A 22632-nucleotide genomic window follows, 5' to 3' on the forward strand; every position below is an offset into this window, starting at 1 on the left:
GGGAGTCCCCTCGCGGGACAGGCTCTGGGCCTGGCGCTGCATACGACCCACAAGGGGGCGATCTGAAAGCACTCCCGGTTAGGGCGGTCATTTTCAAACCAGGGCCCCCTCAGGAGCTGCAGGGGACTAACTGGAGCTGGAAAAACAGTGCCACGCCCCCCTTGTCCCAGTTCAACCAGAATTTTCATTGTTCTACGTGGTGCTTCTATGTAAGAGTTTCTCTGAAGGAAGGTCTTTGCGGCTGAAAACAGCATACGTTTGAAAACCATACGAGAGCAGCCTGATTCTTTTCAGAGGTGGTTTCCTTACCTTGACTTTCATCCCCTTTGCTGCAGAACTGCCGGTTCGGGGTGTGACAGAAGAGACGTGTTTAGGAGAGGAAGATGACTCTGGGCACACGGCAGGGCTGGAGGGTTTGATCAAAGGGTCTGAGCTACCAGGAGTGGGGCGTTTGGGGCTAAGGCAAGGCCTAGTTTTCAGGGTTTTAGCAGAGGAAGGTGTGGATGTCTTAAACATAAACATAAATAAAATCAAAATAAAAGTCAGCACATGGGGGAAGGGAACAAACTGAAAAAGGACAGTAACTAAAAATAAACAAGGCAGGTAATGGTTTAAAGCAGTGATCTCCAAACTATCTGGATCAAGTACCCTTATCTGTCCTTCTTATCACTAAGGACCGAAAGTGTCCACACACCCTAACGTTCTTGTGGTTATTTATCAGTCAAGTACGTATACTACGATGCCAACATATGATGTACATTATAAAACTTATGGATGACAGAACTTTTAAAAGAGAGGAGGGAAAAAAATGGATAGAAGTTCTAGAATGTTCTTTAGGCCACTGGATCTTCTTGTGCTATACCCCTGCCACTTTGGAGGCCACTGGTTTAAAGGTGTTTCGTGCCTGAAAAGTTCATGGAGATCAGCAAAGCATATGATTCTTAGGATGTTTTTCCAGAAACATCCCCAGTGTGTCATGGGTCATCCCTAGTGTGTCATGGGTCAGCAGGGCTCCACTTTCTGCTAAATAGCACTAAATTCCAGGTGAGGAGCTCATGCTGGCCTGCTAACCCTTGGCCTTCTTCTGCCACATTGAGAGTATCACACTTGCTAACATCAGGATTGTGCCTATCCCAAGTCTTAAAGATTCTGCCTTATACCTCAGGTTACACGTGCACATGCATGCGTGCACACACACACACACACACACACACACACACACTTTTCTGATTAAAGTCTCAAAACTAACGCTTCACTCTCTCTGGTAAATGCTAATCTGGCCAATGTCCACTCTTGAACACATTCCACCTAAGGAAAGAGCCTGCGTGAGGTAACCCAACAAGAGGCCATGGGGCTGGACGACCTCAGATGGCACTGCCCTTCAAGGAGAGGGAAACTAATGGACAGTGGTTGGGACCCACGGTTTGTCCTAACTGGCTCTGGGAGACTTTGACTGGGAAGCAGGGCCCTGGTGGAGGAGGTGAGCTGGGAGGAGGAGGGGTCGCACCTCCAGGTATAAAATCATATGGCCTAGTCCAGAGGTGTTTCCAAGAGGGAGTCAGAGCTACCAAGCAAGGACCTTGAGTTTATTTCCTTGTCGCCCTCGGATCCCCCACCAAAATGGAGGAGGCCCTCCGTGCGGCCAGCCTTGGCAAGGAGAGAGCCCAAGGGGTGGGGAAAGGGGTGAGGGGACAGACACAGGCTGAGGTCCTGGAATGGTGATAAGAAAAACTGGAGGTGGGTACTCCTCCTTTCCCTGCTGCACAAGGCCCCCTTCTGTGGGCACCACTCCCTACCTGGCCCAGGTTCGTGCAAGATCCGACCCCTCGCTGTCCAGGACAGGGATGTTGTCTCCACATGTGCAAATGAATGAATGAACGGAATGCGTGCATGCATGAGGCTGGGATTCCCCTGACACGCATCACGACCGGCTAGCAGCTCTTGCTACGGCCTCGCGCCTCTAGGGCAGAGCCCCCCAAGTCCGTGCAGGACCCTCAGCTGCCTCACTGGGTCTTGTAATGGCAAACCCGACGTCCTAGAGGGGAGGCGCAACACGCGCTACCCAACTCCTAGAGCTACCCTCTGCCTCCGAGGTCCCCACCAGGGCTCTGGGACGATTAAGACCCAGATGTTTCAGGAAGAATTTATACTGGAAATTTTAGAGGCCTTTACAGAAAATCGGTCTTCATCTAGGGCCACAGCGGGATTTTCCTGGGGAAATTCTACTGTGCAGTTACAGGAGATACAAAGTCATGAAGGGAGGAAACTACAGCTGACAGGAAGCACTGAGAAAGCCAGCATGGTTCTGCGTGCACTTTCGGTGGGAGCAGCCACTTCATTCACTGTTCCTCAGGTTGGTGTTGAAGTCTGACTAAAGCTGGCGTCAAACTGGAGCCTTGGCAAGATTTCAAAATGGTGTCTACTGCACCGCTGCTCACTCGTCCACTTAGCATTTAGGGCATGTATCAGCTTTCCCTTCCTCACTCTCCTTTCCAACATACATCAGTCCCACTTGGAGCTCGGCAGCAACCAACCCATCTGCCTACAGTTCTCAGAACACCCATCATCTCTTCATGCTTCTGGGCTTTGCTGTGCTGTTCCTACTCCTCGGAATGCTGTTCCCACCCCTTCCTCAGCAACTCTCCTTTATATCTCCTTCCCTGTCTGCCTCATAGGTCCCCTCTTCTAGGGCTTTTCCAGAACCCTCCACCTTAAGTTAGAGGTCACTTCCTTGATCAATGCTCCCTCAGCCACCTGAATAAGTGGTATTTTCTCTACACCTTAAGTATGTGTGTGTTCATGTATGTTCACTGAGCCTGGATCTGCAGTGGGAAGTGTGAGATGTGCAAACTTCAAACTTTATTGCGGAAAATTCAAATGTATCTTTGTTTACTATGAACATCTCATTTCAACTATGCTACCGGAACTGCCATGAGGAGCATGAATTCATTCACCTGCTGACCGCCCTTCCCCGGCATAAGCATCAAAGTGGATGAATGCTGGAATTTTGAAAGTTTGCATAAAAACACAAAGCACTTTTTAAATGACAGTCATCCTTCAGTGACCGAGGCTCCCCACGTGTCATGTATAAAAATTCAGATAAGCATGGCTTCTTGATAAACTTGATGTCGGCAGAGGTTCACGGTTTCATCAGCTTACCTTGGCCTTTTTGTCCTCGGGTCCAGTCCCGTCTTTGCCTTTACTGACCATGCGAGCTGATAAGATATAAAATGAGAATGTCTGTTACACCCATTTGCAGAGCTCATGGAAGGAGCTGGGTACAGCTGCGCTGGTTTCTCGGGATCGGCACAATGTGTTCTGTTCTGTTGGGCTGGGTGGAAACCCAATGGATTTTCTTTCCCTTTGAATCCGTCTCTCGTTGTTAGTATCAACACAGCACACTGGGGTCATTGCTTGGCGCACCCTGACAAGTGGGGACAGCAGGCTGGCCGAAGGTGGGGACATGCAGAGGGGGTGCGGTGAAAACTCGTCCAGGCACACGCGGGCACAGGGGCGATCAGGGAAGGTGGACAGTGCAGGCCGCATCTCTCATAGGCTCCTTCCCTGTCTGCCAGGGTCAGCCTATCCCAGCAGGGACCCACCCCACTCCAAGGAGGGGCATTTGGAGGCCCCCAGGCCACAGATGGGGCAGCTGAGCTATGCTCCGACCCCCTGAAGGACTCCGATCCCCTACTCATGCTGTCACCCAGAGCTTGCCCCTAGATCGCTAATGGGGGCTCCAGTCACCAGCCCCAGCTGCCCTGCCCCCTGACAAGCCAGGTCCACCCCTGACCCAGCTGGGAAGGGTCTTCTCGCCACCTACGGGCCCTCCCAAGAGGACTAATCCTTGCTGTTTCCCCAAATTAGCTACAAACTAGTTACCATCAAACATTTTACAGGTCTCTCTCAAGTTTAGAACCAAACCGCTGCTGCTTTTGAGTGTACAAAGCCACACCCCATGGTGAAACCACGTGTCTACCTGCATCCTAACTCCTCCCTTCCTTCTGCTGACATTCTTTGCTGAATATTGATTATTGATTTTCGTCCTTGGTTTCAATATTGTATTCTCCCTGCCAAAAGGTCAGTGGGGCCTCCTGGAGCTTCCCACTGGCTGCCGGAGGCTGGATTTCTAGAGTGGCCTGGATTGATGATCTCGCCCAGAGACTGTCACACATTACTGTCGCAGCAGAACCACCGAGACAGGTTGATAAAACGCAGGTTCCTGGGCGCACGTGAGACTCTGTAAGCTCAAGGTGGGGCCTATGAATATGCATTTTAATAAGAGCCCCAGGTAGACCTGATTCATGTCTTTTGCCCAAATCAACCATCACCATCCATGTCACAACAGAAGCATCTGCTAGATCTGCATTTCCCAAACTGGGTACTATTGAACAAGTCCTCTTCCAGGAGATGTTAGCAGGTCAGATCAAGTAAATTTGGGAAATCCATACTCTGTGTCTTTCTCAGGGGCTTAGAATGTGCATTAGAATATTAAAGGCTCTGACAAGTCCTGCTGCGGCAAACCTTGCTTAACTCTGCTTTGCCTGTTTTTCTCCAAACTTACTGGACCACAGAACTCCTTTTCCCCCCGGACATGTCAATAAATAGCCAGTATGCAATAAAACACCATTTCAGTTAACACTGTTATAATTTGCCAAGTCACAGTTATTTGTCGCCTACTATTTTGGAATTTAGGATATTTTAAAATAGGATAATATAGGAATTGGGGGGGTCTTAAATTTTAATATAAGTTCCTTTATGTACAACATTTCAAAGTTCTCTTGACAAGTAAAATCTTATAAAAATTTAACAAATGTTTGCAATTGACAGCTCAAGCAACATGGATTTCTGAGCCCTGTAAATAATTCCAACACACTAGAGGTCCTAAATGTATGAATACACCCGACTAGTAGCCATGAGGCCTCCGCTGGCCTCCTCGTCTTCCTGACAGAGACCCCAACACGGGGGAACTCCCCCCACCGCCTCTCCAGCTCCCTAAGGGCTGCTGTGCCCAAGCAGGCTGGGGCTGAGGCCCCTGCAATCCCAGCACGGGGGTTCCCAGGCTCCCCCAAGGGAGGAAGAGAAGATTCAAACAGGAACATTTTGTCTTTGCTCATTGTCTGCCCTACCACAAGGCAGGGTGGGTACGGGTGGGGGCTGTTGGACCGAAGGCTCAGCTTGGGCTCCGGGCTACCCCCAAATGCTCGTGTGCATACCATCTGCTACATGTGATGTTTTGTCCATTGACAAGAGCAGCAGAAGACAGGCTCATGCCAGCATCTCTGGTCTCCAAGGGCATACTTCAGAACCTTCCAGAAGGCACTGTGCTGAGCAGGGAAGAGCATGACTTTCAAAGCAGACCCACCTGGATTCTGAACGTGGCTCTGTCACTTACTACTTGGTGACCTTCAGCAAATTACTTTACCTCCCTGAGACTGCTTCCTCGTGTGCAAAGTGGGGCGAATCATGCCCTCTTGGAAAGGTCGAAAGGGCTCTAGACAATGAATTTAGGGCACATAATCAGCCCTCAAAAGTGGACCAGCTGTTATCCGCTCTGTGGAGGGCAGCACACCAGCCCCCTGTGGGCTGATGGACCACTGTGGATCTTTCGGGAGGCCAGAGAAATGGAGGGTGGAAAGCACTGGGTGGGGTGTTGGTGACATGCAGCATGGCGGGCAAGCATGAGAAGAGCGTGTGCTACCAGAGCCTGAGGGGCAGGACGCGGCTGCGGGGGGCTGAGCAGCAGGGCCCAGGTGGTGGGTTTAGTGACTCTCCTTAGGAACCTTGGAAGCAGCGGGAGTCAAGGAGGGGCCGGAAGCTCAGTGGCAGTGCCTGCAGCCTGGGTGCCACATGAGGTCACCAAGAAGGAGCGAAGGAGCTCAAGACACAGACCTTTGAGTTGAGGGACCCGGCTGATGGGCTTTCCTGGCAGAACAGCGGCAGGCTGCTTTTCAGAAGGTTCTGGAAGGTCAGTCTTTTTTGTGTCCTCTCCCTCAGAAGGGCCCTGGGGCTCTTGCTCCTCTCCAGGGGGCCCTGGAAGGGCAGCCCCTTCCAAATCCAGCTCTGAATGTCCCTGTTCCTTCTGCACGTTGGCTTTGATTTCCACGTGGAAGGTGAACTCGGGGGGCATGTCCTGCCCTTCCACTGTGGGCCCTGCGCTGGGCCCGTGGGGCTCTGAGGCCTCGATCTCTGTGGAGACGTTGGAGAGGAAATCGACAGGGAGGCGGATGGCACCCTCAGCTGGGAAACTGGGGAAGCCAGCGGCTCCTCTGGAAACTGTGGGGGGTGGTGGCCCGCCTTGGGTAGGGGAGCTCTGCAGACCTGGGGAGACCTGGGAAGGAGGGGAGTCCTGAGGCAAGGACTCGTCCACATCACGATCTTCGTCGACTTCCTTGACCCCCCTCCTCTCTTTGCATTGGTCCCCCTTCAGAGGTGGCCCCTCCTGGCGCAGGTCTCCCAAAAACTGGTGCTCCAGCGGCTCCAAGCCATGGCGACTGCTCTCTGTGTCCTCAGGTTCTGTCCCCAAAGGCTGGCGTGTGGCCTCCCTGGGGCCATCAGGCTCAATGGGAGCCCCAGGAGTGTAGGACACATGCTGGCCCATCAGACCCAGGGTGCCTGGGTCAGCAGCTTCACCTCGATGGTGCCCTGGCTCCCCGAGGAGGCTCTCCTGGACAGCCTTGACACTCCCGGACTCCATCTGGAGATATCCAGGGGAGGTGGGCTTTGGAAAGGCCAGACCCCCCTTGACCCCATCCCCTGGTTTTGGTCCCCACTCCTGGTGGGGCTCCTGAGGGCCTCCTGTTGGAGAAGGTGGTTCACAGATGGGGTGATGCTGGGAGTGGCTGGAGACCATCAGTGCCGGGGCCTCTGGCTGTTTCTCCCCCAGAGGCAGCACAGAGTCCCCAGAAGCTTCTCTGCTGTGTTCAGGCTGATCCTGAGAACTAAGCCCATTGGCTGGGGGCCTCTCACGTACCTCGCTCTGCTGGCCAGGAACTCTCACCTCCTCTGGGTTTGAAGAGGCAGCAGTGACAAAAGGTTGGCAAGGACACATTAATTGTTTAAGAGAGAGAACGCACTCTTGAAATAAGAAAAGGACATTTAAACAGCATCACAAGCCCAACTAACAAAGAAAAAGGAGCGTGCACTCTGGGCTCATCCTTGCTGCTTTCCGTTGCTCAGAATGAAAGCTCTGTTGGTCTGCTAATACCGACTCACTGGACGATGCTGGGTGGGCAGGCATCTCCCCTCTCTGGGCCTCAGTTTCCTCATCTGTAAAAGGGGTGCTCAGACCTGGTGACCTCCAAGGCCCCATTTAGCGCCAGCATTGTTCCTCTGCCTCCCACGGGCTCTGGGTGGGCTCAGAGCATGTCAGCACCTCCAGGGCTGCCAAGCCCACTGTGGGGCTGCCTTGTGTTGAATCTCCTAGGCTACGGAAGCTTCTCCTTCTCTCCAGGGACACTGAGCTTCTTGAAGTTTCTGGCCTCTAGATAGGACCTGACTTGGGTGCAGTGAGGATACCCTTTTCTCTCCCTCTCTCTGTTTCCCCTTTCTGCAAAATGAAGCCAGCAGGTACCCATAAACCAACCCTGCCTTATGATTTGGAAAATGCCCAAATTCATCATGACCAGGGCTTGAGTCTTTACTATCAGAACTGCCACAAGGTTCCTACAAACAAGGTTCCTACAAACAGAAGCACGATTCAGATTTATCCGGGTCATGGATCGCTGATGGACCTTTTGCATAAGGCGAAGCAGACCACTGTGGCAGGAAAGGGCTCTGCATGACAAAGGCATTGCCTGCCAACGAGACCACTGTTTTCAGCCCGTCCCACAACTAGCAGTTGGTGGAAGGCACACTTGACACTTTCTGGCTCGTTCGTGCGGTGTTCATGTGAGCCCTCCTTAGAGGACCAGACCGTGTATTAAGGACAGGAGAGTCACGCTCTTTGGTACTCCTAAACAACATCCTTTGTTTTTTTTTTTAAATTCCCAACCTTCACACTTCCCATCTAGTCCCAGCAGAACAACACACAACTCCACAGCTCTCCTCTAAACAAAACCTAGAACCCCAAAGATTCAGGGTATTGGAGGAGCGGAGGGGAGGGAGGCGGGGAACGCACGTGTGCACACAGTCATGTGGCCGTGGACACACCTCCCATGTGACCGCCCTCTCTCCCCACCCAGGTGGAGCCCGTGTAGCTGCCCGAGGGCTACTACCAAGAAGCCAGCCACAGCTCACCTCCACCCCCACCCTCCTGCCAGGGCCTCGTGCTCACGGTCTCCCTCATTTCGTGTTCCTGGCATCGACCACGGTGCCTGCCCCCCCAGCAATGATCAATAACGGAATCCTGCATGGGTGAACTGGTGTCAGGCAGATAGGCTCGTTTCTGCTCTCCGCAGGGTCTGCGGCACCTTCCTGGGGCCGTCGGTCAGTCTCCGGGGAGAACAGCCCGAACAACAGACGATCTGAGCAGGTGCCTCAGCGCCATGATCCCTCATCAACCAACCAGCTCGACGGACCAGAGGCCGCGCACGGTAGGCGCTAGTCTCTACACCTCCTTGGCCGGCCAGGTCTCCCTGCCTCCTGGAAAAAGCTTTCCTCCCAGAGCCTCCTAGAAATTGCTCGTGGTCAGGATGGGACTGTCCTGATAGACTGTAAGACTGCAAATGACCCTCATGAAAAAAGAGACGAAGGCCCCAAACATAAATACTAAACACACCTTGAAAAGTCATCAATAACTGATTGCATGTATGTATTTGACTGAACCTAACATCACACGTATACTTCTGGAGGAAGGAGCCAGGCTGGGAGAATGTTCTATTCAGCTCCTAGAATACTATGTAGTGCTCAGTAATACGCATAGCAATCATCCGGGTGGGAGGGTGGGGGGCGCCGTCCGAGGTAAACCGTATCTGGGCAACCCGTGTGAAGGCCTCCGGACTCCGGACACACGGTCCCCTCACATCGCCCTCAGGAGGCCCCGTCCTTGTGACACAGAGGAAAGATCTACCCCCGGGCGTGAGCAGGCCACGGGTAAGGCCTTCGCACATCTGACGCTCAGCTCACTGCGCGCCGTCCTGAAACACCCTCATCTGTCTTAGGTGAACTTCACGAACCCGGGCTGCCAGAGGTTTGCCTTCTCCTCTGGGAACTGCAAGAAGATCTAGTAACGGGGCTTTTGTTACGCGGCTCTTCCTCAATCTGAAAACAGATGACAGGCCTTTGGGAAATAAGATGTGTTTGTGGATCACAAGTGTGTCCGAGCTCCACACGGTTTCGCCAGAGGGAAGTGGACCAGCAGTGTGGACCAGCAGTCCCCATCAGGGCACGAGGTGTTGGTCTTGGGAGCAGAGGTAGAAACTGCCATGTTTTCACAGATTTGGTGCCCACTTCCCACGGCAAATGTCTACCTGGTGTTCATCTTTCTATCTACACGATTCTGGGCCACTGATGCAAAAATGGAAAAATTCAGTGAGCACAAAAATGAAGTTCCCACAAAAGATGTTGGCCAGATCCTTTCATTGCCTGGAATAGGTCATAGGGCACAAAGACATAGCCTGCAATAAAAATGTATAGGAAGGGGCGCCTGGGGGGCTCAGTCTGTTAAGCGTCTGCCTTCAGCTCAGGTCATGATCTCAGGGTCCTGGGGTCGAGCCCCGCGTCAGGCTCCCTGCTCAGCGGGAAGCCTGCTTCTCCCTCTCCCTCTTCCTGCCGCTCCCCCTGCTTGTGCTCTCTCTCTCAAATAAATAAATGAAATCTTTAAAGAAAATTCATAGGAAAAAACTCAAATCCGCTTCTTCCTATGGAAATAAATGACCATTTCCAGAGGTTATACAAGCCTCTGATTTTACCTATGTCGAAAACTGTGACCGAAAAGAAACGGGAGGCAGGGTTCTCATTACGTAATGCACAGGCTGGGGTTCCCTCTTACGTTGATTGTCCCTTCTAATATTTTTTGAAGCTCTTTGTAAGCCTGAGAATGAAAACACGCCTCTCCATGCCATGTGAGTTGAGAACGTTAGCCTGCTATGGGGCACCCCCCTCTCACCTGTAGTTAAGCTTCAAAAAACCCTCAGTGAGACACTTCTTTGGGCCCAGAGTCCTCCTAAAGCCAGCTGGCCCCAGCGGCAGCACTAAATGTTGGACACATCCTACATCACTTTCCGGAGAAAGGAACAGTATCTTCCTAGATCTTTTGCAATCGAGAAACTTCCACATGATACAGCAGACTCTCAAATTCGTTGACACCGCGAGCGACAGAAAACGAACCCAGAGGTCTGCACTTATATCAGAGGTCTCCACTTCCTGAGATAAGGAATCTTTAGGATTTATAAAATTAAGTTCTTAAAACACTTGTGCTAAACGATTACATAAAATTGGTTTCCTTGAACACGGCAGTTTGGGTCCCTGAGAAGAGTATCAAAATGAGGTCTGAAGGTTGCACAGGAGAAAGTTGAGAAGAATTAGCTTGGTGGGGATATGGCTGAAGCCCCACTCCCGGGACAGGCCAGAGCGCAGCCTGGAGAGGAAATCACCTGTCACGCGTCTCTGTTTCTGTTGGGACACTCTTTCTTGACTCCCCAACTGAAGAGCTTAGGAATCACTCAGAAATTGTGTAGGGGAGAAAAAGGGACTAGAGCTCTTTCTGGGTCCAATTAGCCCATCCTTGATGAGAGCCAACTCCTAGAAATCTCCTGGCCCTGTGAAGTAGGGCCCAGGTACATATTCTCTTTACAGGGTAGAGCCCCTCTGAGTGTTTCCATCACCCTCCTCCCAGCCCCCAAGTCGTGGTCGGCGATTCTAGTGCACTGACCTTGAGTCACGTGTCCAGCAGCTTGGTCTTCCAGGCTGGGGGTGTCTCCAATGCCTGCTTCCTCAGCTGCTTTATGTCAGCAAATGAAGAAGACAGAAGCAAAGACAGTTACTGTTTGCCAGAAACAAAGCTCTTTGCATTTTCTGGTATTTTCCCAAGAACATTCAGGAAAGGCACATCTTTATGAGTACCAAGGGGTTGCCCCCCTGGCTCTTTGCAAATATTATTGCTGGGGATGGGGATGAAAGCAGGTTACTCAGTGAACCCCACCGCACCCACACACCTTCCACGTGACCCTGATCCTGTAGGAAAGACCTTCTCCACAGTGGGTCCCGAGTGCCCCGCTCAACCAAGACACACAGGATGGGTGAGGTCAGAGAGGCAGTCTGCTGCTCAGCCACTGATGCCGGAACCATGTCTGAGCGGCCAGTGCGCTCCCGGCCCCATCCAGGGCTCCGGGGGCGCCGAGGGTACAAGGAAGCACTAGTTGTCTGGGGCCGTGAGTCATATCCAGGCTGGGGTTCACAACCATCGTTTACTTAACCTCTCTGCGCCTGTTTGCTCATCTAGACCCCCAGGTGATGATACCCGCTTGTCTCGTAGGACGGTAGTGAGGGTTAGTATGAGAATTTGTGTGACTGTGTTTAGCGATGTGCTGGGAGTTTGGAAGGTGCCCCGAAGCTGTTCAGTTTCTTGTCTCCACACTGCTGGGCGAACCCCTCTAACCACATGCTAGGAGTAGGTGCCACCTGGTTAGAAGGAGGCAGTGGTGCCAGCGGGCAGCTTTTAGGGCATCTTGGGCTCCTGCTCAGGGAGCCACAGCTCACTCTGAATGAAGAAGACCACATCTTCAACAGCACCAAAATCAGTAAGCTTTACTGCAGTGCCAATTTCTGCACCATGAAGACCCAGGACATTGCTCCAGGACAACACATATAACCATGCAGAAGAAAGAGTCTATAAAGCACGTTGGCCACTCGTTGACACGCGCTTGCCTCGTGACCCCAGAAGAACCAACCTGCCCCAATGGACAGGAACAGAGAAGCCGCCACCCCAAAGAAATGCCTACAAGTTGCTGGCTGGGCCACCAGGCTCTTCTCCCCATCCTGCAATGTTTAAGATTTTGCACCTACAACAGAAATGCCAAGTTACCAGCATGGGCCCACGCTGGAGAGCATGGATGAGGGAAAAGAAGATTCTCGAGGTCGCTGGACAGCTGCATGGTGGCCTTATAAACACCTAGCCCATGGGCTGTCACAGAACAGCTGTAGTGAGGGTGGGAGGGGGCTGGCAGCGGGCTCCCCATCTGCCAGATCATAAACACGATCACCCTCTGGGCCCCACCAGCTGACACTGTGCCACCCGCGAGTTCAAACGGTGACAGCTCCAAGTCACTTGACAACAGCGAACTGTCCAGGAGACACAGCTCTAAACACAGATTTGGTCTGAGTTTCTGACGAGGCTGTGGTAGAAAGGCTCAGAGTGACAGCAAGTCCAGCTGAGTGGCACGGAGTCCTGGAGACTGAGAACAGGAAGGGGCACATGGGGATGTCACCACTGCTGGGGTGCTGGGAAGTTACTGCACTCTCACAGGCCAGTGCAGGGTTGAATATCCTGGCCCTGGAGCATGTCAGAAATTGAAGGCTGCTGATAACTTTGATACCCGCTCCCCCCCCACCAAGTTCCCAGCAAGGACGGTGGTGCTCCAAGAAGCCAAAGGGGGCAGGTCGGGTGTGTGACTGTGGCTGGGCCATCATGTTACTCCCCGGCCTCTCTCTATCCCTGAAGCCCCCAGAGGCAGGGGCTCCCATCCCGGCAAGGCAGGGATTCCTGCAGTGGGGTGGCCATACTGCACCCCCAAATGGACCTCAAAGGAGAAGTTTCATCAGCGTGCCAGGATACAGCAACTGTGACACACCAAAGCAAGGACTGAACTAGAGTACACATCATCCAAGACGATAGCTGGAAAAAAAGTCCCCCAAATCTGAAGCCTCCCTACCTCGATGAGGATGTAGAGGGTAGAGAGGGGGGCTTGGGAGTGTGGAGGACATCTACACGGCCACCTCCCATCTCAGTCCATTGGAAGGGTTCAAGGCACCACTCGGAGACACTTGGTGTGTGTCCCCTGTGGTTACAACATGGCGGACTGTTGCCAGAATCCCACCTGGGAAAACCAGGAGAGATGGGCTGTCCCTGCTTTGGGGGCAGAGCAAAGGGACGTGGCTGCAGCCCATGCGGTCAGTCTACACACCCCAAGTTTGCTTGGCAAAGAATGTCCGTGTGTCTCCCACAGACCCAACACAAGCCCAGGGCAGTAGTCATGTGGCAACACCTTGGACCATGGCCGGTAGGCCAGCAACAGAAGCAGGCAACCCAGCACAAGGAAGGCTGGAGGAGGATCTTCAGATTCCAAGGCGCCGAGGAGAGCGAAGTGTCTGCTGGAAGCTAGTGTGGGGCAGGGACCTGCAGGGGGAGAACTGGGATGGAGGGGCTGGAAGAGCTCCAAACAGGTGCCCATGAGAGAGTCAGCTTTAAACACGGCCGAGTGTGTGAAGCTGGCCCACAGTAGTGCCAATCCAGGATGAATTTTCCTGCCGCCCATCTCCCCTGCCTCCCTAGCCCCAGAGGGGAGGGCTGCAACCCCAAATGAGCTTGGGCTACTGCAACGAACCGGACCTGCTACCCCGCACTCGAGGACTGCGTTTTGCAACTGAGGAGACCACAGTACTTTGATTACCTAGGAGTGATGAGGAAGTCAAGAGCAGGCTACGGTTTTCACCCTGGGAGGGGAAGGGCTCCCCCACTGAGTAAGCTGTATCGGGACGGGGGAGACAAAAATCAGGGTATCCAAGCCCTGACCCCATGAGTCATTCCACGGCCTTCAAACGACCTTCACTGTCCAGGACGCGGCCCCGCCTCTCTCCATTTCAAAACACCAACCACCAAAGCAGAAACCACTTTGAGGAGTCGGGGGCTGCTGGACCTCCGCGTGGGCGTTCTCCACAAACAGCTCCGAGAAAAGGCTGCCGTTTCCCAAATGGCTGCCGTGAGCACTGTCTTTAGGGAGGAAGGGAGACTCCTGTCTGGGGACCTTTCCCCCACTCCCCATTGCTGGCGAAGTCCCGTCCAGAAGGCTTCTGCCTGTCTTGCTGATCACCCTCCAAATCACGCCAACAGCTGAATCTTCACGTAAGCCCAAAGAGGAGGCTGAGAAGGGGATGACAGCAAGCTCTCTGGGCCGAGCTGGCCACTTCCTAAGGACAGGGGCAGCACTGAGGGCCACTGGTGGCCCTGAGGTCACTACTGTTTCTGGTGGGTGCCGTGACGGAGCTACTCCCATCACCTGTGTTAACAGGACAGTCTAGTCACGCCTGTTCTATGCAAACACGTTTGAAAGAACAGCCCTAGAAATGGATGTTAGATCACCTTGCTGAACTGCTTGGGGGCTGTTCCATTAAGATCCTCCAAAGGTGTGGGTCAGTCATCTGGCCCTGCCACACACGTGGGTGCCCCTGGGGGTAGACTGCCCACTAGGAGGTGACTCTGTCACTGGGCGGAGTCCCGGCAGGAGGGGGGACCGAGCTCAGGGGTGAGGAAGGCAGAATCTGCCACAGGTCTGCCTCAGAAGCCCTGGCAGAGAGCCCTGAGCTGACGTGGTGGCTGAGATGGGAGAGGAGAAGCTGGATGGATTCCAGAAGGTCCTCTGTCCTCCGAGAGGCTGGCAGGCAGCCACAGAAGCAACAGGGCATCAAGGCACCAAGCTCAGAATAACCCAAGATGCCCAGAAGCCGGCATCCACCCATGTGGCTGCCTCGCTCAAGGAGAGCCTCACCCCTGTTCACACCCACTCCTCCAAGCAGGGCAGCCGGGCACACGGCAAGGGTCTCTTCCACCCCGCCATGGGAGTCACCCTCACCTGTGGCTCCTTCTGGGATCTCCGTGTGGGGCTGAGCGGCCACCTGCTCGCCGGGGGCTCCCTCATCCACTAAGGGTGCGGTCACGTCTGAAAACCGAGAGTCGCCTTAGGGGGGCTAGGATGAGCCAGGCCAAGCCCCTCACCTTATTTCTAGTGTGGGAGCAGGCAGGGGCGGGGAGGCAGGAGGGGACTCAGCGGCATGCAAACAGCAACACCACAAAGCAGGGCCCAGAGCCGTGCTCCTGCCTGATGTCTCCCGCAGGAAGCACATTCGTATCCTGCTTGGTGGCACTGGCTCATGAGACATCCAGGCCATCTGCTGGGGACAGTCCCCATATAAACACTGCAGCAAGAGAGACTGCTGGGGGTGGGCCCAGGTGCTTTTAAAGAAGGCAGGTTGAAAATCAGATGATCGCTGTGAGGCTTTGAGCAAGACCTTTGTCCTCAGGGTCTCAGTTTCCTCATCTGCAAAATGGGAGTATCATTGCCAGGTGACCTGCAAGTTCTCTCCCAGCTCCAAGCCCCCTGTCCTCTGAGCCCATGACTGATGGTTGGAAGCACAGACTCCCCAGGGCCGGGGCGGGGGGGCGACGAACAGGCTGGTCCTGTTCAGAGTTGGGTGCTTGACAACAGTCCTTGACAACAGATGGTCCACCTTCAGAGCAGAGGCCAGAGGTAAAAACCCTCTCGTCAGGGTGAACACTTCCAAATCAGCAGTCCTCCCCGAGCACCGGCCTGGCACACTCCCAGGCTGTTGCAGGCAGACATAAGGAGTTGTCAGCTTTGAAAGCTTTCCAAGAGCCTGAGTCAGTTTAGTCGAATGGAACCCATTTTAATTACGGTCATCTCGGGAGCAGCAGAGCAGCCTGGCAAAGCCCACCCCTAGCAGAACCCCTCTCCTCGTGGGGTGGGAGTGGAAGTTCTCGGGGCCCACACATGTACAGGATCCAAAGGGCAGCAAGATTTGGCTGGAAGATTCTTCCAGAATAATGTTGATGGGAGTGCTGAAAACCATGATTTGGGAGGCTGCCATGAAGTCTGGCGTTAGGCTTTGAGGACCTTCGCAGGGCGGTAGCAACTTGCAAAACTGTCCTAACAAGATCAGCGGGAAATGTCTTGCATCACCAGCTCTAAGAAGAAGAGCAAAGAGCGCTAGGCCTTGGGTATTCTCCTCACTAGGGTGAGAACCACGGAGGGGAGGGGCACGCTCACTTTCTCTCCTACAAATGCACCCTTATACCAAGCAACTGGCAGGCACTTTCTGAATTCATTCAAAAGTGGACACTTGGGGAGATGCTGGGCCAGGTTCTCATCCTGTGACAGCCTCCAAAGTCATGGGCAGGGCCAGGAGAAGTGCTGAGAAGCCTCTTGGGGGATGGATGGAGAGCTAGAAGGGCAGATACCACCGACTGGTTACTCAAAAGCCATCCTCAATGCCCCTCTCCCTTGATTTCTCCTAATGAGTCGGAAAGCAAGATGCTCCATGTTCTGGCCTCCCGCTTATAGCCGGGGAAGCCATGAAACTCAGCTCTGGCCAGTGAGACTTAAGTGGGAATCAGCTAACTGGGGCTTGTCGGAAAACTCTTGCTTTCCTAATAAAAAGGGAACACATTTGGTTTCAGGGCCCTTTTGGCCACTTTGCTTTGCTACTTTCTTCCTGCTCTGAAGGCAGATGTAATGCTTGGAAGTGCAGCAGCCATCTTGTCACCGTGAAGCAACAATCCAACTCTTCAGGACAGCAGCAGGTAAAGACAGAAGAGCACGGATGACCCTGGGGACCTGCTGCCCTCCAGGTGTCTTATTATGTGAGACACAGAAACCTCTTCATATCTATGCCGCAGCTAGTTGGGTTTTCCATGATCTGAAATCAAATGCAGTCTCGATGGACATGCACAGGAAGCAAGAGCAGGTGGTCAAAATCGGGACCAAGGAGCTCTTCAGGAAATAACACGAGGAGCTTTATAATAACCTAGACACCAAACGTCCAGAGAGGACAGGTTAGAAGATGTGCTGGAACTAACACCCTGGCCAAGGTCCAGAGGACTGGACCAAGCCCAGAGCCCAAGAAATGAAGGATGCTAAACCAGACCAGTCCCAACGTGTGAGCTTGGAGATGTGCACTGAGCCGGTCCCTTCCTCAGCCCAGTGGCTGCTCTGGGACCTGGTGGCTCCTGAGAGAAGAGCAAGGTGGGTGGGGGCTTCTGAAGGAGTGCGGGAAGGACAAGCAACACGGATCAGGGGCTTTGTGGAGCTGAGCTCAGGCCCCGCTTTGCCACAGATCCCGGCCTCTGCAAGTGCGGCCGCCTCAAAGCGCACAGACGACGGTGCCCAAATCTGGCCCTGGTGAGCAAGGCATCAAAGCAGGGCTTGGCTCCCGCCAAATTCCGGGGCCCAAGCGCATCCTGCAAAGCATCGGACAAGCATGTCTCTCAGCCGGAGGGAGAGGCGGCAGCAAACGCAGCCAGGAAGGGTGGCACGCAGGGCTGAAAGCACGGCTAAGCGCAGGCTGGAGGCATGGAGCGGCTGTCTGAATGAAGCAATGAGAGGAGGGCCCACCTTCGGCCGTCGGCGTGCTCTTAGCATCAGAGGTTTCAGAGCCCGGTTCCTCAGATCCGTCATCAGCGGGGGTCTGCAGGGGAGATTCTGGAACATACACAAGGAGCCCCTCAGAACGGCGGCCTCTCCCCACCCCTCCTTTTGGCTTCAGGAGGAAATGGGGAGCAGTGTCTTTCTGAAAAATCCCCCAGCGTGGAACCCAGATGGATGGGACGTGGCCACATGATAAATTCACCAGAGGGACCCATCCCACCCCCACCCCAATACAACCGTGTCCCCGCACCAGGGTCATAAGGGAAAGATGCGCGTTCCCGGGCGAGAAGAGAAACTGCCTTTTAATCAGCTGGAGGTTTCAAAGGAGGCAAGGGCTCTTATATTGACAAAAGGGCGGCTGATACGTAGAGCCAAGCCGCAAATAAACCTGCTGCTGTGTCTTTCCTGATGGAGAGGTTCATGGGAGATCACTACCACCCATCGATGACAAGTAGACACCTAGAAAAACACTACGATCCAACTCGTTCCTCTGAAAAGGCATGAGCTCAGGGCTGACACCGTGCCTTCCAACAGGACTTCCGGCTGTGTGTCTGGACTCGACTCAGCTCCTTTCACAGAAAGAGCTCCAAGCACTGACCGACAGGACCGAAGTCACACCTGAAATGTCAGCCACGGTTACCTACAAGAAAACTGTCCTTTCAGTATCCGAGCCAAGGAGGCTCTGGTGGGCTCCGGGAAAGCCACTCCACCCAGGGTGGGGCAGCCTTGGAGACGGTTTCAGGATAGGGTCTGGAAGGGCTGGTTTGTGCACGAAGAGAAAAGGCAAGTCGTGTTCAACTGCACTGGGAGATCACACCCCCTTTGCTAAAATGCCGGCACTGGGTACCCAGCCCTGGGGGCGACCATCCGGCCAAAAGAAGGGTTCATTCTAAACAAATTCCCAGCACACACACAGCAGCCTGGTCCCCGGGCTTGCAAAAACCTGGGAACTGTCTTAAGAAGGCTTTGGACAAATGGTGAGGAAGCATATGCAGACTGTCTTCTGGGTTTACTAACCAGCCTTGACTGTCCGAGCACAGGAGCATAAGGCACGAGAGTGCCCCAAGCATGCTTGTCCCCGGAACAGCCCCTCCCCTGCTCAGTCCAAGCCTGCGGTCCTCACCATTTGCATTAGCCTTGGTACATTTCTTGGAGGGAGGGAAAGAAAGAGGAAGAAGCCTCTTCTGAATGTCTTATCTGAATGGTCTAAGAAGTTAACCCATTAACACCTTTTAATTCCTTAGGGTGCATTATTCTATCAGTTAACTACCTGTCCCCTCCCCCATCTGGCAGCTCTTGGCTGTATCCAGTCCTTGTCCAACTGGGAGCATCCAGGTAAATACTCTTCGTTCTAGTATTTTACATGTGGCTTCTTGTTATTATTCAAAATAGTCTGTCACTTACCTAAAATGTTGCTAGTAAAGTGACACCTTCTGCCAAGTCATACCGCTCATTCTCCATATAAAAATAACTCATTCTAAATCCTTAGAAGCAAGAATAAATTTGAGGAGAACTTTGGAAATCTCTTAAGTATCACTTGCTTTCTTGGGAAGTATATCCTTTGGGTAAGTAATCTACAAATGTTTTCCTCTCACAGCAGTGACAAAAAGGTTAGCAACTTAAATTTTGCATATATATATATATGATATATATACATCATATATATGTTTTAGCATAGATCTTCTGACCATGTTTTATGTTAAAGAATTGAGTGATTTTTAGGAAACATACTTAGTTTTTTTTGACGTATAAGAAAAAGGGACTTTTTATGCATTTTTTATTATGTTCAGTGGTAGACATCATTAGTTTTTGATGTAGTGTTCAATGATTCATTAGTTACATATAACACCCAGTGCTCATCACGACACGTGTGCTCCTTAACACCCAGCACCCTGTTACCCCCTCCCCTCTGAAACCTCCAGTCTGTTTCCCGGGTCCATAGTCTCTCATGGTTCATCTCCGAGGAAACATACTTTAGACGACTCTGAGACACAAAAGAACTTGGTAAACTTGTCCTAACTACAAATTGAATTTCATTTCCCCTCCAAAAAGTAGGAAGGGTAAAAACCACTTTTCCTCCTAGGCTTTTTTTTTTTTTTAATGAAATTTTTATGTGAGAGCAGTTTTAGATTTACAGAAAACTTGCAAAGATACTCCAGGGAATAGACCCCATACCCAGCTTCCCCAATTATTAACATCCTACATTATTATGGTACATTCTTTGCAACACTGTATATATTTTAAATTTAATTTTTAAAGCAGCCTACTCTAAATAGAGCACAATTCATACGGGACAGAATTCAGTGCGTGGGATTTTAAGTTGGATTTCACCCACGAGGGGTTCCCAGGGGACCTGGCTGTGTGACAAGGGGTAAAACGGACAACAAGGAGCTGAGCAGCCCGTGACTTGGAGAGGGAACCCTGCCTGTCATCTGTCAACCAGGGAAAGTAATACCTGCCCTCAGCACTTACTGGGAGCACTGCCTGAGACACTGGTGCTTAAGGCCTTGGCAATCCTAGAGTTCTACAAAAGTGCCCGAATTACCATTTTAAGGAAGCTCCCTTACAAGCAGGGTGGCCACAGACTTGATTACCCAAATCGGGACTCCTGAGTGTGGAAGCAGCAATGGAGATCATGACACAGAACAGACTTGCGCGGGGATGTGTGGGCTCAGGTCCTCAGAGAAGGAGCTCTTAGGGCCCCAGTCAGGGGGTCAGGGGGTCAGGGGGTCAGGGAACGAGGCAAACTCTGGCCCCCACCCCAAGCTGCCTCACCCAGGGAGGGCTGCTGGGAGAAAGCTGGGATGCCACTAACCTTTGGGATTGAGGTCCTGGGGGCCACCACCCCTCTCATTCCACATGCTTGGGGTCAGGGTGGGAAGAGAAAAGGGGAAGGGGCTGTAGAGGGAGGGGGTGGGGGGGGAGACAACAGGAGAAAGAAAAACAGGGTGGGAAGAGAAAGAGGGAAAGAGGAAAAGGAGAACGTGGGAGAGGAGGAGACAGTGGGGACAAAGGGGGGAAGGGAGCGAGCAGGACTGAAAGGAGAAAGCAGATTTCCTCACGGCCCTCCATGGGAGCCTGACCTTAGCAACTCCGGGTGGAACTGGGCTATGGCCTGGGAGAGGTCAGAACGCACATTTTTTTCGCCACCATTTGGAGCCTGACATCAGGAGGGCAGGTCTGGCCCCCTGGGACACTTGGCTGGCTGGCATGGATACTTCCCCCATTCCCCTCCTCTAGCACCTGGGGCTGGGAGGCCCTAAGAAGGCCAGAGGGCAGCCTCTGAGTTCCCCAAGATAACGTACCCACTCTACCTTCACCTCGTCCAGCCGGGAGCCCACTTGTCTGATCCCCGGGTTCCTCTGACCCCTATGACCTCTGCTTAAACAGAGACAAAAGTTGCCTTTGGAACCAGGCCCACGAGAAGTCCTGCAAGTAGGGATTATTGCTCCTTCCCCAACCCAGGTGACCCCACCTCCTGCAGGGAACATTCCTGGACAGATGAACCCAGAAGAGGATGCCTTCCATCTTGGAGCTCTGCCACTTCCAGCCACTACTCCATACCCCAGGCTGCAAAGTGTTTTTTATTATTTTTAGCATTAACGGAGAACAAACAGCAGTTTGTTCTGTCTCCTTAGAAATGGGTCTGGAGGGCAGGGACGGAACCCTTACACTGGGGCGGCTTGGAGCTGCTGGCAGAGGACCGCATCCGAAGCAGGAAAGAGGGCGTGGTGTTCTCCACGGGCCTCCCCGACTCCGTGGTCAGTGAAATGAAACACAAGGGTTTGGCAGGGGAGAGGAGGGGGCCCAGACAATTTGGCCCAAAGACTGTATTAGAATATTTACAGGTTTTGAGGATGCAGCTTGTTAGCACAGGTACAGCAGGAATCCCAGAGCTGACCGACTCTTGCTGAAACAGGGCCCAGACAGGCTCTTACATAAGGAGGACGCACACATTACATCCAGAGCCAAGTATTCTGATGCTAATACGTGCAGCTGTTTAAAGATGGATCGATGTGGCTGAAGACTCAAGCGAGCACCCCGTTCTCATCAGACAGCCCCCCAGCAACCTCTGGCAGGCTGCCGTCCACACATGCGTCAGACTCTCCTTTGGAAAGGTACCTTCTCAAAGAGCCTCACATTTTGAGTTCTCTTGGCCCTTTCAAATTCGGAGGCTTCACTCTGTTGACAAGCCAACAGAAGTACTTAAAATTCCTTTCAGAATCTTGACGCGCGCCTCCGGCCAGCCCTTCCCAGAGCGAGCCCCTGGGCCTGCTGTACTGGCAAGCCTGTGCACTCACCTTTCAGGCCGTGGTCCACGTCCCCCTCGTGGTCTTGCAGCAGGGTGTAGCCCCCCTGAGAGGGGAGATCCTTCCTCTCCCCCATCCCGTACGTCCCAGCATGATCTTCCGTCGCGGTGAACTCCTGGCGGGGCTCAGCCATCCTGGGTCAAGGCCCACCTGGGGAAGGGAGATGGGAGGATGAGCTGAGGGACCTAAGCTCAGGGTGCGGGGTGGGGTAGGGAGAGAAGTGCCACCTCCCCGGGTTATAGCAGACAGCTCTCTGCCTCCCTATCGCCTCCCCATGGGATGCCCAACGTCATCCGACGTGCCCTGTTCACCTGTATGTGCACTTTAATTCACCTGTATCACCTCCATTCCTACTCAAAACCACCAGGTGGCCAGGTCCAGCGGGCCTGACTTGTTCGGCCCCAGCACTCTTTCCATTTCATCAAAATAGAAAATGCTGCTGACTCGTAGCTTGATTTTTTAAATTTTTTAATGGAAAGGGTAAGCCCAAACAGGAGAGGGAAGGCATCAGCAGGTAAGGAGAATGAAGCACAGAGAAGCAAATGTGATCTTTCCATCCCAAGACAACAGCAAAGCAAAACTGACTCTTGACCCAAATGTCCTGACAAACCCCCAGCTCTGAGTGGGATCATGACCTGAGCCGAAGGCTTAACCGACTGAGCCACCCAGGCGTCCCTTAAGATTTTTATTTCTTACCCTTTAAAAATCTCAGCTCTGTTTTGATTTATTTTCCATGTATTCACTTGATTTATTACACAGTTACGTAAGTATACATAGTAAATACACACACGTCAATGTAAGTATATGCAAATAAATATATGTAATAAATACATATTTCTTATTTTACATGTATTTGTTTACATCGTTACAGTGTTTTGTTATTTTTACTTTTAATTTTGCCCCAGACTCATGTCAGCTTTTCATTTAATTCATATTTTAACTTGAGACCATTTTAGACTTACACAAGAGTTGTAAAAGTAGCCTAGAGGACCATTTTGTTATTT

The 22632-nt window shown here is 52.6% G+C and overlaps 1 protein-coding gene across 9 annotated transcripts in view; it reads right to left on the bottom strand.

The window, feature by feature from the left end:
- MAPT (microtubule associated protein tau) overlaps positions 1-22632 on the bottom strand; it is a 95145-nt gene that overhangs the window by 24550 nt on the left and 47963 nt on the right. For 2 of the 9 annotated variants that reach the window (XM_040640445.1, XM_040640447.1), the window contains exons 2-6: positions 21620-21778; positions 17286-17372; positions 14730-14816; positions 10814-10879; positions 3160-3215 (exon numbers count right to left, since the gene is read on the bottom strand). In XM_040640445.1, coding sequence (XP_040496379.1) covers positions 3160-3215; positions 10814-10879; positions 14730-14816; positions 17286-17372; positions 21620-21761 — 438 coding nt within the window. In that variant the 5' untranslated portion in view covers positions 21762-21778. Of the gene's footprint in view, positions 1-309; positions 508-3159; positions 3216-5892; positions 7006-10084; positions 10087-10813; positions 10880-14729; positions 14817-17285; positions 17373-21619; positions 21779-22632 lie in introns of all 9 variants that reach the window. The other 7 variants (XM_040640448.1, XM_040640446.1, XM_040640449.1 and 4 more) reach the window with 6 other exon arrangements.

Source organism: Ursus maritimus, unplaced genomic scaffold (assembly GCF_017311325.1).
Source record: "Ursus maritimus isolate PB19 unplaced genomic scaffold, ASM1731132v1 scaffold_24, whole genome shotgun sequence".
Classification (NCBI taxonomy): Eukaryota; Metazoa; Chordata; class Mammalia; order Carnivora; family Ursidae; genus Ursus; species Ursus maritimus.